We start from the raw sequence: 18,268 nt of genomic DNA on the forward strand, positions 1-18,268 counted from the left end.
AGCAAGGAATAAAAAAAGTCACAAATCCTACAGCTAAACCTCTGCTTATGGGTTTGCTCTTAGAAGACAATGTTCTTCCAGGGTATGCAAATTTTGGTGTTGAGAAACAGCCAGAACGTCCACCAATCAAAGCCCAAGTTGCACTTCCTCTTTTAGTTCCCACCCATACAAAATATATGAGGTTCTTGGTGTACCTTCTTGGCCTTTTCCACCCTCTTCTAACTTCCTCTCTTTCTTACCTGGTATCTGGAGTTTCTTCTTTCCTGAGGGAAATGTAGACCTGACATCTTTCTCCTTATATAACTCTGACAAGCTCCTTATCGGCTGTCCCCTCTCGCCACGTCTCTCTCTCTGGGAGGCCTGACAGATACAAGAGACTCTCTCTCGCTCTATCCGCAGTGCGGAACAGAGGCTGGAAAGGAGGATGGATGGATAAATGGGTGGATGGATGGACGGATGGATGACATTCACCTCCGTATTCTTGTCGCAGGATGTTGGTCTCCTGCAGTGTTAGAAAATTGAGAGCTGACTTCTGATACCCTCTTCTTCTGCTTCTGTTCACTACTTAGGCCCTGTTCACACCTGGCATTAACATGTGTCCCGGGACATCGGATCGTAAGTGGCCAGCACTAAGTACAGGTGTGAAAGGGGTCCAATGAGCCTCGCTGAAGCAATGCAATCTGATCACTCAAACCACATTCGGAGGCGAACTGGGATCATTATGGCCACATCACATTTGATGCGTCTCGGACAGCTACGAAGAACCAACTAACTGACTGCGTCATTGCACTAGCTGGACAATACGTAACCATTGCAAGACTGTTGGATAATGGATAAAGATGACACTATAAGAGCAGAGAGGTACATCATAGCTTCATTCGTCATCTCATCTCTCATTCACTTATTCACAGATTCGTTAGCAGACCACGCGATTAAAACATTTGAAACAGTCCGTAAAGGTGCATGAAGTATAACTGGTGGGATATTTCTACCTGAAAATAAAAGCAGCAGAAGACTGATGTAATAAATGTGTGTGACAGCCTTCCTCCAGTGGAAATGATGTATGAAGTCTGATCACAAGTGGTCACTGGAGACGCATTCATAATGCCAGGTGTGAACAGCTAGGCATCTCGGCTGTGGTCCAAACACCCAGGACGCATTTTAATGCCAGGTGTGAACAGGGCCTTAGTGACATCCTGCAATTTGAGCCTCTATTTAGATTTTATAGCAGTAAAAAATATGAAATATCTAATTAGGGGTATAACATGATGACAGTATCTGTACATGTGTCTTTATAGTGGCCCAAATATCCACATCTGTATTAGATTTAAACCTATTACACCTGATAAAGTCCTTAGCCTGGACTTATTCACCGTAAACCACAGCAATTTGCCAAAGCTACCAATTTATCATTCATTAAACAACGCTTTTTATCCATTTCTAGTTATGTTTTATGTTGTGGAAAGTCTGAAGTCGCTGCTAATGTAACCATCATGTGACGTCTTTTCACAGATGACCTCACAGAAGTGATCATCTGTCAGTTTTGTTCGCTGCTAGCTTGGCCGGAAATCGTTTTTCCTGTCTCCGATCATCAAGAACTTAATATCCGTAAATCCTTGTTTTTTTTTTGTTTCCTTGTTGCTGGTTTTTATGTTTTTGGATTTTGACCCCAGCTTGTGTGTTTGAACTATAGTGAGGGATTTACCCCTGATTACAGTATCTGTGTGTAATTACACCTCTATTATGCCCCTCTGTGTTATACAGCTCAAAAGATACAGCTTCCCTACATGTTTTCTTGAATAATCTAATGAGCAGAGACATCAAACACACACACACACGCACACACACACACACACAGACAAATCTCCATGGCTTTAACAGAATCAGGCCTGGGAAGCTGTAGTGAGATGTCTGGCATTTTGAGCGATAATTAGTTCCTTTGTGTGTGTTTAAGACATTGATTACACATTGAATTTCATGTGTCAGTGCTGATTCAACTCGACACCTCGGACGTATAGAAAAGGAGGTGAAATAAACACCCAGTTACTGTGTAGCTCGAGCCAGGTGTGTGTTCTGTGGGTAAAGTCCAACACATACGCGTATGTTGGTTTACAAATGAGGACCAAATTAAAATAGTAAATATGTTATAATTGTAGAGTCAATCCCTGTTAATTTATTACAATCATTCCTTTTTGAACTATAAATAAACACGTTTTTAATAATGTACGTGTGTGTGTGTGTGTGTGTGTGTGTGTGTGTGTGTGTGTGTGTTTGGAGTGTAAGTAAGCTTCGCATGCTGGTCGGGTTACACTCGACTTAACATCCGACACTCCACTGAAATACAACACACACCACCAGCACATCTCTCAGAAACACACATGTGGATTCATACTGTACAGTACACACATACACACACACATACACACACACACACACACACACACTTGCCACACTTGAGTTGCAACAACTCAGATAATAATTATATGATGTGAAATTATGGAAAAACTTTTATATCTATAGTATTTTTTATATAGTATATATATATATATATATATATATATATATAAGATAAAGATAAAGATATGTTTTAAGATAAAGCACCACAAATAGAAAAATATGTATAATAATATTAATAATTATACCACCATAAAATATAACAGTATGATGTATAGCTTTGGAGTGCTATATTCTAAATATATATTTATATATTTAAATTTTCTGAACGAATCTCACACAGCTCACCTGCATATTTTCACACACGGGAATTTGTTTCTTTAACGACGACGTTCTCGAATTTGAAGCTCTAGTACAAATTTTGCTAAATGACACACACAGCAATCAAAGAGGATAAATCTGTGTGTGTGTGTGTGTGTGTGTTTATGTGACAAACACTCAATGACCAGTAATAAGGTTTGATTACATGAGACCGTCTCACCAATTAACAACCACACACACATCTAAATCAAACAAATCATCTACCATCATAATCATGACACACGCAGTTACCATGGAGACAGGGATGAACTCCTTAGAGTCTGATGAAAGAGGGGACAGAGACAGTAAGTGTGTGTGTGTGTGTGTGTGAGAGAGAGTGAATGTGTTGCCAGGAAAGACTCTGTGAATGGAATTAGGACATAGTGTGTGTATGTGTGTGTGTGTGTCTGGCTAAGTTTGTTTTGTTGAGTGTGCAGATTTAGCGATTACGCACATGCGAGACAATGACATCACCTGATTAATGATGCTGTTAGCGAAGCGGCGGCAGATCCATCACGGCAGTGTGGTCCCCGGAGCGGAGATATATTATTAATGAAATGGAAAAAATATATAGGTTGTCAGATACAAATGATACGAAAAATGTGCGAGAAACTTGTGGAACTACGAAGTCTGAGGTGTGGATGAGATTTCTGTGTGTTATTCACCGTGTCCTCTTGTATGTTCTTGTTCTTGTGTTCACGTCATATTCTTTTAAATATCCAGGACACTTTGGATGGAAACTTGCTAATGAGAGCAAATCAGAAGCTCCATAACTCATGGTGGCAGCACGGCGATGGAGGACGACGCAGCTCTTACGTGTTCAGGGTTCAGTTTCATCCCAGGAATTACAGCGCAAAATGTTTTAAAAGTTTCTATGAACCCAAAACATCCAGCAACATTTGCTAGCTAGAAATCTTTTCTGCTCGAACCCCAGCAGAACTCGCTGATCAGAACCATCTGAGAATTTCTGGAAGACGACATTAAATCAGCGACACATCGTTGCTGATAAAACCTTGATGAGCAAAATAAGCCCCACCCACTTCACACTGAAATGTGATTCACGAATCAAACATGGAATTTAAGGGCAATTGTTGAATATTTGTTTAATTTAAAAAAAAAAAAATTTATTTAATTTTTCATTAAAATTTCTATTTAATGAAAAAAATTATAAAACACTAACAGATTCTTCAGTCAGAGGTGTTTCTGCTAGTGTGCTACCTTAATTCTGTGCACATGTGGTCTCTCTCTCTCTCTCTCTCTCTCCATCTTCCTTTCTGTCTCGATCTGTCTCTCTCTTTATTCTTTTTCTCTATCTACCTATGTCTTTCTATCTTTCTCTCTGCCTCTCACTGTCTCTCACTCTGTCTCTCTCTCTAACTCTCTGTCTTCAGTTTTCCTCTCTCTCTCCTCCTCTTCTTTCTTCCTCCCTATCTCTCTCTCTGTCTCTCACTCTGTGTCTCTCTCTTTCTGCCTCCCTCTGTCTGCATCTCTCTTTTCATTCTTTCCCACTGTCTCTCTCTATCTTCATTATTCATCTCTGTCTATACATCTCTCTCTCTCTCTGTCTTGCTCCTCCTCCCTTTCTCTCTCTCTCTCTCTCTCTCTCTGTCTCTCTCTCTGTCTCTCTCTCTGTCTCTTGCTGTGTAAAGTGGAGCAGAAGTGCAGAGAGCCAGCAGAGACAGAAAGAGAGAGAGATAGAGAGAGAGAGAGACACAGGCAGAAGGAGAAGAGAAGAATGAGTTCGTCCTGGTTCTGTGAGAGTAAATTACAGTAAACGTGCGCATTAAGCAGAAAATCAGCAGCACAGAGAGACAGAGAGAGATTTCTGTTCTTGTTCTAATTACAGATTTTGCCTCTCTCTGTCTCTGTCTCTCTCTCGCTCTCTCTCTCTCTCTCTCTGTCTGTCTCTGCTGTCTCTCTGAAGAGAAAAAGAGGAAAGAGAGAGACAGTTTGAGATAGAGAGGAAGACAGGGAGAGAGAGAGAGAGAGAGAGAGAGAGGAGTTGAACTTCATGCAAATGAAAAGTGATGCACCGTGGTGACTCCTGGTGAGAGTGAGGGGCGGAGCTTTATTATACCGACTTATTTATGTACTGTACGACCATATTCAAGTGCGTAAAAATAAAAACATTAAAAAAGTTCTCTCCATTGCTCTCTCTTTGAATAATCACAGATACACACGGGGCACAGACTACACAAATCTGACAGCATGCAATGAAAATCAGACAAGCACAAAACCCCAAACAAACAGGAACAAGACAAACAGCGCAAATGCAAAACCTTTTTTTTACGAATGCAAAACACAGCCTTAAAGCTGCAGTACGTAACTTTTATGAATCTGGAGAAATCTTCTGAAGAAATACCAATAACAACCAAAAAGTTATGTATTGCAGCTTTAAAAAGCTGATAAAGCAAAATAAAAAAATAAAATAACAGTAATATCTATACAATGCTGCCAGTAAACTAAATTAAATGAATGGAATAAAGCTGAAAAACGTCTATGATTATGTCCTCGGACGTGTGCTTTTGACTCTGCTGTTTCATTTTTTGATTTGTTGACTTGTTTTTATTCTTTACTTCTTTATAATTCTTTTTCATTCTTTGTGCTCTTTCTATGCATTGAGTGCAAAATAAAAATTTACATCTTTCAATCATCTACCAGGATGAAAGGAGAGAGAGAGAGAGAGAGAGAGAGAGAGAGAGACGTCCAACTGGCAGAGCTTCTCTGAGGAACGAGTGGACAAACTGTGTGTTCAGAAGTTCCTTGCAAAAGTCTTGGCACACATACAGTTTTATAAGGAAATTAGCTGGTAACTTTTTCCTGCTTCTTGAACCTGCCACAGGATATTTTTTGGTCGTATCACTATTAAATATATTTAACTGACATTAGCTATGTACTCATCTAATGTTAGCTAAGTCAAACCTATCTTAATAGAAATTATTTCACATTAAAGAACTCAAAACATTCTCTGTTTTTTTTTGAGATTGCTCTTTTGGCATATTTTTGAGTGATAACTCGTAGTAGCGTAGTCCGAGGTTAAAATTGCGTAACGGTTGATACGACTAATTAGGAGTCTAGGAGAAACACTACAAATATTTTAATTTAATTTAACCAAATTTCCTTTGGTTACTTTGATTAAGGTTAGGGTGAGACTTAAGTGTAGCATAGCATTAATTAGCTGCATTAATAATTGTGTCAATAGGAGGAACTCATGAGGACCTTAAAACAAACCTGGGTGTGGGTTCAGGTATCTATGAGCGTCCCTCCTTAAATGACACCACAAACCGCTACCTTTAATATGATAGCTTTAATATGACGTATAATCTGGATGAAATGGATAATCCGCAGGTCAAACACACACCGGAGGGCAGCTGGAAGTGACCAGATGTTCATTATTGCTAAGAATACAAAAATAAATCCGGATTTCAGTATCATTAGTTTAAAAGAGATACTTTTTATTTATTTATTTCTGTTCGGGACAGACACAGTAAAGCCAACATTAAATCCAGTCAGTTTTTGGCTATTTTCATTTAATCACAGATGATTAGATGAAGGAGTTTTGAACATCTGGAGTTTATCAACCCTGCTAAAAAAAAAAAAAAAAAAAAAGACAATCTGACAGGAAAATCTCTAATGGTTTCCATCAGATTCCTGAAGGAGTCCATGTGGTAACCATAACTAGCAACTTAACTGCTGGAGAGATAACATTAACGCTAGTGAAGCTAAATAATTAGCTGGCTAATGTTTGCACAGTGTTGCGTGTATGTAGCGCATGTTGTGTAATTAAAATAGTGTGTAATTACTCAGTATTTCATGCTAACAATGAAGCGAGAATAAACACTTGCAGCCACGTTATATGGTTAATATGGAGATAGTGTGGAGTGTGTCCAGTGCTCAGAGCATGGATATGGTTGTTCTCCGTGTGTGTGTGTGTGTGTGTGTGTGTGTAGTAAAGGTAATAATGATGGATGGTGCACTATGTTTGGATTATATCATGCTGGGATGTTCATGCATGTTCTGGAGGTTTAATGAATAGAAAGTTTATTCCCACTTTTTTTTTCTTCTCTTTATCTTTTTTATGGGTGTGTTTACGGTACAGATAATCGATCAGATGTAGATGTTGCATGACCTGAATTATTAATTAATAAGGCTGTAAACCAGTCCTGGATCAATAAGACATGTTCAGCTCTCATGGTGTGGTTAATAATTCAGAAGTGTGGGTGTTGTGGAGTTTTTACGGGTCAGTGATGTGTCAAACCGCTCGACTGAAGAGTGGCAGGAAATCACTCTCATTTCTCAAGCACTTAAAAAATGTCTCTCTCTTAATGACTTTTAATCCTGAGGCAATAACCACACTGGCAGAAAGGGGTGCGAAAACTTACGTTGCATTCCTGACAGCTACAAACTAGAAAAAGTGCAACAAAATGTTTTTTTTTAACTCGAAAGATGATGAAAAATGACATCACGCTTTCCATCATGGCAGCAGGCAGTGAGAATACTGCATTCGACTCGAAAAGCTCGGAGGTTCTGACCTCTGACTAGAAAAAACAGAAATAAGTCGGAAATTCCTACTCACGGAACATCAGGAAGGTCTCAGGTGTCCCAAAGACAAAGATAGCAGGGAAACTTGGTAAAAGCTCCTCGGAGACCCATCAGGAATGCCACCATGTTGAAGTTTCAGATGACCTCCCAGCCGTCCTCATCATATTTCATGGCATCCTGCAATGTCTTGAAGCTGTTGGAATCCTCTCTGAGGTCAGAAACAAGCAGCATATTCTGAAATTTACGTTTTTTTTCTGACTTTATGTGAACGAAAAGATGTAACTTGGCCCATTTTCTCAATGTAAATAGGTCAAATCAAAATACCAACGTCTTTTGAAGCGATTAACAGCCATTTTCTACACTCTTGTGGTATAAGCAATTGGCAAATAATACTTACTATCCAAGAACACATAAAATAAAATAAAAATTTGTTCCATAGAGTTATTAAACACTTCATATAATGCCTTTATAAATAATCAAATAACTAAAGTTATAAAAGAAACAGAATAACAGAAATGTCCAATATAAGCTATTGCCCTTACATCTGACCTGTGAGTTTTGATTCAGGTCTGAACAATGGATTCATTTTGCTCGATTGAATCATTAGTGATGGGACTTCTGGCTTTTCTCAGCTCAGCAATAAGAGCTGAAGATTCCCAAAAGATAAATAATAAAATCTTACTCTACCCTCTGATTAACACAATAACACTGCACTTTGCACATTATCATAGTTATAAAGTATATTTAAATAAATGTAAATCCAGCAAAATTTGCTTTTTCAAATGCCATTTAATATTATTGTGCTGCTGATGATTCGTTGTGTTGTTAAATAGAGCAGGTAAGATGAGCTGCAGGTGTGTGTGTGTGTGTGTGTGTTTTAATGAGAAAATCAGCTAGATTTTGGCTGAGGGAGCCCTCTGGTGGACAGGAGGAACATTGCAGAAGGTTTTTTTTTTTCTTCTAGCAATATCTTCTGCAATATCTTAGAGCTTTTTCAGAAATTTATGTTAATATTTATTAGAAATGACAGTGAATTTGACATAATATTAAAGTCCATATAATATATTCAGTCCATGTCAGGAACAAACCATTTATTTTGTTTACTTATTCAACCTTAAAGAATATTTCTTTATTTTTTCTTGCAACTCTCAGTTTTCTGGTTTCATATTAAAGAACAACAGAGTAGAGATCTTACCTTTAATAAATCATCTATTTGATCTAGATTGTGTTCATTATTTTGTGCATTATAGCTTATTTATGTAAAAATGGACTGTTCTTGTTGAAATGTAGATCCTATTCTGGGACAGATGTTATGTACAGTAATGTATAATAAAGTCTGAAAATGGAAACTTTTCTAGTGTCTACATTTTCACTAAAAACAGACAAGTGGCAGCTTTTTCCCCTCCAAGTTCCTGGCAGTTCAAATAAAACCCTGTACACACACACACACACACACACACACACACATACACACACACAAGACAAACCATCCAAAACCTTCTGAGACTACAGAGATCCAGATCTTTGTATACTCAAAGCTAGTTACACCCATGAATTTATGTAATTTATAAGCATATATCTATAAATTTGTATAATTTATAAGCACGCACCACCACACCAGTAGAGGGAGCTGAAGTGCACCGAGGTTTAGGTGCATTACCAGACATGCAATATAAATATAAAGTCTGCTACTTTCATGTAACTTACACAACAAAATGATGTGAATATGAATTATTTCTCTAAGCAGACATAATTTTTAACATTTAATTTCTTAATGCAATAAAAATAAATCATTTTTCAAGAATTTTTACAATTTTACATCAGCCTTTTCTCTTGGTCATTACAGGGAATCCATCATCACCAAACAACCTCTGAGACTGACATTTTAATTTGGACTGATGAACTTTTTATGCACACACACACACACACACACACACACAGATCCACAGCTTGTAGCCCCCCGAGGCTAATCACTTTCTCCGTAACATTAAGATGTGACATTTAAGGAAATGTGACACGCCATCAGGCATTAAAGCAGTCGTGACTGTGCCACACACACACACACACACACACACACACACACACACACACACACACACAGAGAGAGAGAGAGAGAGAGAGAGAGAGAGAGAGAGCTTATTTGCTTTGGCCTTAAAGTCAGAGCTGTAATAGATAGATAGATAGATAGATGGATAGATAGATAGGCATATAGTCACAGACAGATAAACAGACGACTAGACAGACAGAGACATAGATGTACAGACAGATAACAAACAGATGCATACAAAGATAGATAGATAGATAGATAGATAGATAGGAACAGATGTATAGAGAAACACACACAGGCAGACAGATAAACAAATGAATATACAGATAGACAGACAGACATGGACAGACAGATAGATGTACAGACAGACAAATAAACAAACAGATCCATACACAGGTAGATAGATAGATAGATAGATAGATAGATAGATAGATAGATAGATAGACAGACATATGAATAGACAAACAGATAGACATAAATAAGAACAGATGATAGATAGACTGGTAGACAGATAGAGACACACATATATATACTGTAATAAATACTGACAGACAGATAGATAGATAGATAGATAGATAGAGGAATGTAATTGGAGGAAGTGGGGCCAGTTGAGTTCCTGTAAGTAAGAATGTTTTTGGTTCATTTCCCTGAGTGACTGATTTTCTGTGGACGGATTGTTTTATTGTTTTATTGACCCCTGAAGGAGGAATGCTCCCGGTTCCTGCAGTGTGATGGAAACACAGAACAGGAACTCATTCGGGAACTGTGTAGTTCTCGTTCAGGAGAGGTCAGATCTTCAGCTCGCTCTTCTGTGTGTGTTCCTGCCAGCTGTCCCTGTGTGAATACACATTTCTCACAAAAAACAAAAACTTTAATTAAGCAGCGTGAAGCGTTCCAAACCGGATCACGCTGCATTTCCAGTACAGCAGTTTGGATTTCCTCAGCCAAGTCAACGGAATGGTTTATATTCCAACTCGCAGGGATTTATACGGAGCAAATTAATCATATCTGTCTTTTTCTTTTGTCCACGGGCTCAAGAGTCATTTAGTAAATGAGTTTTAGAGAAAAACATGTCGAATGTAGAAAATGTAGAACATATTTGTAGAGGAGGTGTTGGAGCTGATCCACTCGTACAAACACCACACACACACACACACACACACACACACATCACTGTGGCAGAGTTACTGCTGAATTGTTCATCATTAATAATATATTTACTGTAAACAGTTTACATTTGAGCAACACAGACAAGTTTCCATTGCGTTCCATTCACAATAAATACAGATATATAATACAGAAAAGAGTTAAAAGTCTTGAATATAGTCAAAAGTATCTCTCTCTCTCTATATATATATATATATATATGTATATATATATATATATATATATATATATATATATATATATATATATATATATATGTATATATATATATATTGCTTTTTTTTATACCACAGCACTGTCAAATTCACATATCTAATTTTCTATATCTGCACGACTATGATGCTAATACAAGCAGGGTTTATATCAACGCGCTCGTTCTAATACGTTATCGTTTCTATAGTAACAGCTCATTCACAGGGACTTCCAGTCCTTTACAGAGGACGCTCCACGTAAATTAACCCTAGCAGCGAAAAACTTACAAACATTGCTCTGGTGAAGTTTTCTGTAAGGAGATGTTTATTTATTTATGTTTATGGAAAGAGTCTCCAGTGTCAGTGCTTTGTAACAATCAGAGGTAAATCTGTAACTTGAAGTTTTCTGACATCTTCGGGACAGAGGAGTTTACGTTTTGCGGTTTCTCTGTAACATTTTTTTTCTTAATAATTTCAAAAGACAGAAGAAGAGAGACTGGAGAGGGAATGAAAGTTTACAGCTGCTATAACGTCAGTGAGAACAGGAGCTAACTTGTTTCGTGGATGTTCTGCAATGTTAAATGTAACTATAAATGGATAAAAGTTTGATGTGTTGTTCTTTAATAAATAATAATTTGTAGGGTTGGAAGAAACACTTCAGGACATGCTGTTATTGGAAAATAATCAGAGACTTTTATTACTCCAGGATTATTTTCCTATAACAGCATCTGTCCTGGACCGTTTCGTATATCTATCATTTGAGACAAGCTCTTAAACTTTATGTTGGAAAAAAATCAGAAATGGTTCCTTTGAAATTAAAAAAAGTTATTTTGGCTCAAAGTATTGTGAGAATGTTGAGAATATTAATTAGCTATTTAAAAAAGTCAAGTTATAATTCATTAAATTAAAAAAAGAGATTATTTAGGTCCTAATGTTATGTCTCTGGATTTTTACTATAACTGCAGGTGCAGAAAAGTTATTTTAATGTGAAAGTTATATAAATTTTTGTGACCTCAGTGCTTAGAGATGGAGATTATCAAAGATATGCACAGAGAATAATTATTTGTTTTCATTATGCTTCAATGAAATTCATCGAATCAGGAGTCCTGGTATGTAGCGAGCTAAAGGAACACCGCGAGGCTGATACACGCGACTGATCACGAGTCTCTCTGAGGTCAAACTCGGGTCAACAGTGTGTTGTGTATAAGCTCAACACGTTAATGATGACTTCTAGTAATGAAACCGTGGCCTTGTGGTCCATTTGAGTCAGGAGTAAATGTTTGTCCTGGCTGAAGTGGTCACACATTTACATCTAAACAAACACACACTTGTTTTTTCCGCATTTTCATGCTAAAGATTTCTTCGAGGTTTCTTCCTCGTGCTGTCTCCGTGAGTTTTCTGTGGAGCTGCTTTGTGACAAGGCAGCGTTAAAAACGATATACAAATAAAAGTTAATTGAATTAATGCAGCTAATGCAGTCTAGCTATCCCTGTCCGTGTGTATACAGATATTTTTGAAAACCTCATTCTGTTTAAAGAAACACAAAAATGCAAAATCAATTCGAAAACGCTCACATGAGCATGCCAGCCCAGCAGATGGAAAGCGAACGTCATAAACTATTACATCAAAACCCTCAAAAATGACGCAATTCGCATAAAACGGTAGAGAAAGCGAAATAGTTCCAGATGGAACCAACATCTCAGTTCACAGTGCGGTTCGTAGCACTGCAGCGGTGGATTCAGGAGCAGGACAACGCCGATCATATTCTGTCATATTCCGTAATAATAAAATAAAGCAAAATTGAGTTGCGAACAAATTTGCAATTTAACAAATTACAAAAATTGCAAAGCACAAATAACAACCTGGTCAGCAGCCATGATAAACAGAGTCTTAGCACATTTATAACACACGGAAAACACACGCAATTGGTGTGCGCATGTTCACACGGTTACGTTAGCGTTGTCAGAAAACATCAGCGTCCACACGAAAACAGTGACACTGGAGTCTCCAACTTTTGAAAAGCTTCATTTTCAGTGACCCAGAATGCTGTTTTCGTGGGGACACCTGAAAGCACACCTGAGATAAGCAGAATTATAGTTTAACTCTGAATTTAATATTCCTGCTGTTTTACAAAATCATTTATTTAAAATCAGTTAACACGAAATGTAATTTAAAGCAAGTACAAGAAAACTGGATGATGCGATGTACTCAGGAAGATTTTGGATGAGATTGACTTCCATTACGTGTTAGCTATAATAAGATTTAAGCTGTAGCGCAAAACTAACATCAAACACGTCTTGGCTAATTGACTACATTTGGTATAAAATGGGACGTGGTGTCAATCTGACTTTTAGCCAAACTTTTCCTTTAATCATGCATTTGCTGTCTGGAAAAAAGAAACACCTTCTACTCGACTACTTGAGATTTTCTGCAAAAAAAAAAAAAAAATGATGGATTCCAGAAGTCTTTCTCAAACTGACTGTGTTGCATGTATAAAGACATGAGGAAATCATTCGTCTGAAATGTAAGCTTTGAAATTGTACAGTTTGAACAGAGATAGAGAGAGATATTCATATTAATTCTCATTTCTTGAGCTTTGCCAAAATAAATAAATAATTAAAGAGCTAGGAAACAGAGTGAGCAGAATTTATTCTACATCTGTACCACATAAAAAGCTAGATGATAGCCTTGGCTGTTTTTCCAAATGCAACAGGACTCTCCTGTTCCAAAGAAGGTTACCACGAATACAAAAGGAGACCAAGGACGGGATTAGACACAGGATTAGACTCGGAGGTTTTGGCAGAAACTTTGGTGATGTCAGAGACGGATGCAAATTAGACATGTCAGAGCTACTCCTCTTTTTGGTAATCAGTCTGTTATTAATGTCGTAATACATGTTAATACACATGACTTCAAAAATCACTTAAAATAAAGGCTGCCATTTCATTTCTGGCCACCTGATGGCATTAAAATGGAGACGATGGGATTGGAAACGGCTCTGGGATCTCCATCAAGCCAAAGCGGAATGTCATGTGCTCCCAAAAATATGTGAGGAGAAAATAAATCAGAGGTAAACAGGTTGGACGCTAAGTAAACCTGTCAGTTTGATTACACCTCTGTCCTTTAAGGTCAGGGGTCAAATGGACAAGCTTAACTACTTAAATGACAGCCAGAGGTCAAGGTCTGAGGCCAGGGACAAGTGTCCTTAGGGAACGTTATCCTGGTGGTTTATTGCTTTTATTATTAGAGAAAGGAAAGAGTGAGCTGAAAAAGAAATGGAACTGAATGTACTGCACATTTAAAAGTTAATTACAAAATCTGAGTTATATAATAGTTACATAATTATATTTATACATAAAACTCACATATATTAAATACATGAACTATAGGATTTTATGCAGCTTAATGTAATAAAATGTAACAATGTAATAAAAAAACAAAACATAGTATGTGTCAGTAGAGGACTCTGAGCCATTTGGATCTGTTTTCATAAAGAAGAAGAAGAAGAAGATGATGATGATGATGATGATGATGATGATGATGAAGAAGAAGAAGGTGATGTTTACATGTACTCACCCTTTTACTTTCTATAAAGAGAACTATAGACCTGTATGATAAAGTCTCAAAATTTTATTCTACTTTTAGAAAAATAAAGCTCTTGAAGAATCCCTAAGGTCACCAAGAAAACAATCCTCAAATTCTCAACAAATTCCTCTCAGTCTGGGCTGACTCACCTCAATGACTTGATTCTTTAAAAAAAAAACAGCTTTAAGTGAATCATATCCAAGTTTAGATTCTGCTGACTCATTAATACAGAGGTCTAATCTCATATTCTACAGGTTTTCACCCCAAAAATGCAGAAACACAGCTGATTTTCGCTCATTCCCAGAGAAAGTCATTAACCGCTAAACCACTGAGAAATAAACTCTGTGTTTATTTAGAAACTCTATGTTAACAGAGTGTCATTAGCAAAAAAAAGCAGACTTAATGTTTCAAAAGTGTTCATCATTTAAAGTAATGTGTTTTTAAGCTACTTATCCTCCATGCTTTTTTGTTTTTTTAAACTATGGTGTCAGTATTAGCCTTCACACCTGTTTCACAGTGCCTGTTCTAGCGGATTAGCATGAGTTTGGTTCCTCTGTTCAACCAGAGAGATTAGCATGGTTAGCATCCTGAGTGCTGTATGTGTGAATTAGCCTATAAAACATAATAACACATTATTGTAGCTTAGAGAAAGATTTTATTGATCTTGGAAGCATTTCCAGGGACTAAAACATCTCAGAAAATGAAAGAAAATCAGTTCGTTAAAGACTAAAGTCGCCTGTGTAAATAAATCGTTTAGCAAGAGTCTGGTTTTGTAGATTTATTTGTATTCACAAATTTAATTTATGCAGAGATTTGACTTGAAATCCTGAAACTCTTTCACAGAGCTAAGAAAAATGACCTCAGAGGAATAACACAGACAGCAGCGACAAAAGTGACAAAAAAGTCATAACATTTTAATACAAGCTTATGGAAAAAATAATTCTGTATTAGTGATTGATGCTAATGAATCAGTCTGAGTAATATGAGCAGGAAATATGAATAAAGAAGATTTTTTAAATAAAAGCTTCGTTTTGATGTGTCTTTAAGCTCTTACAGGTCAAACAAGATGGAAATCATCGCAGGTTTTCGTTTAGGTTTGTATCAGTAACGTGCTTATTGAGCATTTTGTGTATTTATTTATTTATTGTTCGGATCCGCTGCTTGCGAATCGATTCTTCTGTTCGGCTCACACAGAGGAGTCGTTTAAAAAGAGTCATTCGCGAGACGAGTCGCGCATCAGCAGAGGCGCTTTGCGGGAGGTCGCGAGCGGAACTTCTCCCGTTATTACCGCAAATTAAAGCGGTATCAGCGCTTCGAGAAATGATGCCCCCGAGCAGATTCGGTGCTGCTACACTCCTGCTGCTGTTTGCATTCTTCTCACACGGATCTCAGTGGACTTTTCGCCAAGAGCAAGAAGATGCAAGCAGGTAAAGTGACCTTGAGCTTTTTTTGGAAAATTGCGCAAAAAAACAGTGCACTGCGTTTTCTCCAGCCTGTTGTATTATTTATTCATGGCAGAGAAGTGTGTTCAGAGAACAACATCGCCACCACTAAGTACCCGTGTGTGAAGTCCACAGGAGAGGTGACCACATGCTACAGGTGAGGAACACACACCGCGCGCGCAAAAGCGCGTCTTCACGTCCAGTTGCGCACAAACGCACAGTCTCACCTCAGCATTCCCACGTGACTTTAATGAACTCTGACATTCACAATCTCCTGCAGTCACCTTTTTAAAATCATGTAGTGTTTCTCTCTTCATTAATGCATTGCACTTTGAGTTAGAGGATCTACAGGAGGTGCCTTTAAACCTCATATATGGCACGTAGCTACTGTCTATACATTAAGGAAACAAATATGTAGCTTTTTATGACATTGTGGAGATATTTATAGTATATTATAATATTAATTCAAAACAAAATCCATCCCAGTCTCTAAATCAGGGTTTGTGCTGTGTGATTTTCAGATGTAGCTAGCACATAATGAAAGTCACCGAAAACTTTTTTTTTTCTTTTCAACATACAAGGTTGTGAAATTTGTGTACATTCATTTTATGCATTTTAGTTGATTATTTAGATGTTATTTTGTACAAACTTCCTTCCTTCCGACCAAAGACGGCTGACGTCAACGTTCTGTCATTGTCAGAAATTTCTGATTAAAATCTCAGAGTTGTACGTGTGCTACAGCGCTCATCTAAAATCCACCAATAGGATCATGCAGAACTGACGAGACAGCTGAAATATAAACAAAACATGCTAATGTACAAAAACTCTCCTTATTACTGCAAACTCACTTCTAATAATGTTTGTTTTTATGCACAAGCTACATGAGCTGATTTCTGGATTGTACGTAGAAATTTACTTTAGTCACAGATCTATCGTTAGAGGATCTTCATCGTATAATCAGACCAGAAGAAGACGAGATTTTATTCAGCAGAGATATTATTCTGGTCATGTGACGAGTAATAATGTTACGAGACTGCTGAAATCCCACAGTCTGTAACCAGGTTAAGTTGATCTCACTCATTTGTTCTCCACGCATAATGCAGTAGAATTAATTCACGATTAGCCTTTAGCTGAAACGCAGCTCCTGTGTGACTGAACAGCGTGTGTGTATGTGTGTGTGTGTGTGTGGGGGGGGGTTTAAAGAAGGTTTTTGTGGTTTCTGTGCTGAAAAGCTGTAATGTGTTGAGACACATAGGGGATCAAATGATTAACCGGTCACTAGCGGAGCATGGCAGCCTGCATCAACACGACATCCGTCAAAACCCACGGGGAATGCACCGTGACTCCCGCTGGACTCCGTAACGAACAATTATTAGCATAATTTCCTAGTTATGGGTATTTATTCATCAGGTGCATTATATATTAGCAATATTAGATATATTAGCAATATTAGATATGTTTATAACAGCATTACATAACTCACACTCTGTATAAAGGTATGTGTTTATACGTCTGACTATATGGAATTATGTAAAAGTACAATGTTATTACAATTATTACTACTAATATTAGTATAATAAAAACTTCTCAATTGTATAAATATGTGTGATTCATGAAAAAAAAAGTTTTTCTTCTTTTTTTTAAAAATACTGTAATACTGGGCATGCTCCAAAAGTATTTTTAGAATGTAATAATGTAATAATTAATAGATATATTTTCTCATTGTTTTTAAACATATAACTAGCTAAATAAAATGTGATTCTTTATTGCTTGGAAATGGCGGAAATTTGTACGGCTTCATCATACGGCAGCTCAGACACAACAAACGTGATCATTCTCCAACTTCAGGCATGAAGGAGGTGTGGCTACATGGTGACTGACAGCCAATCAGGAGAGAGAGAGAGAGAGAGAGAGAGAGAGAGTCAGGCTAATTAATAAACTTAGATTCAGGTGTGATGAAGTTTGAGATTTTTCTTGCTGAATAGATAAAGTTTTTATTTGTTCTCTAATCTGGTGAGACGTGAGTGAATGACAGTCATGTGTTTTGTCCTCATCGTGGAATTTGCATCATTAGCCAGTTGTATAAAGGTGTTGATGTAGATTATATTTATGCTGCGAAAAATCCAAAAAGAAGTGCTATAAAATCTCTTACTATTCTGGATCCTTTAGTAACTAAATATCAGCTCTAACTTAGCTAGCTAGCTAACACTGTGAGGTAGCATTACAGTCAGGACTGATTCTGGGCTCGTTTGTGGGCGGGGCTCAAAATCACAGGTTTGGTTTCACATAGAAGAATTCATTTTGAACTGCGGATCGAGTGCATACTTCCATCCGTCACTTTAGCGTGTGCAGATTTTCAAAATTGTAGGCACTATATTCATCGTTTTGTTGTTAATTAATTAGCTATCATCACTGAAGCAGTGAAGAACAGAACAGCACTTTTTGGATGCACGGCGTCTCCTCCTGCAAACACAGAGCCGTTCTCGTGTAAGAAGATTTTTATCCGTGCAGGCCGGAAGCAGACGTGTGTTTTTCACTCT

General features: G+C 37.4%; 1 protein-coding gene across 1 annotated transcript in view; it reads left to right on the top strand.

Moving 5' to 3' along the window:
* Positions 1-15,507: 15,507 nt before the first annotated feature.
* ccbe1 (collagen and calcium binding EGF domains 1) overlaps positions 15,508-18,268 on the top strand; it is a 77,242-nt gene continuing 74,481 nt past the window's right edge. The window contains exons 1-2 of the mRNA XM_026929306.3: positions 15,508-15,713; positions 15,805-15,885. Of these exons, the coding sequence (XP_026785107.2) occupies positions 15,607-15,713; positions 15,805-15,885 (188 nt within the window). The 5' untranslated portion in view covers positions 15,508-15,606. The remainder of the gene's footprint in view (positions 15,714-15,804; positions 15,886-18,268) is intronic.

This window comes from Pangasianodon hypophthalmus, chromosome 15 (assembly GCF_027358585.1).
Source record: "Pangasianodon hypophthalmus isolate fPanHyp1 chromosome 15, fPanHyp1.pri, whole genome shotgun sequence".
Taxonomy (NCBI): Eukaryota; Metazoa; Chordata; class Actinopteri; order Siluriformes; family Pangasiidae; genus Pangasianodon; species Pangasianodon hypophthalmus.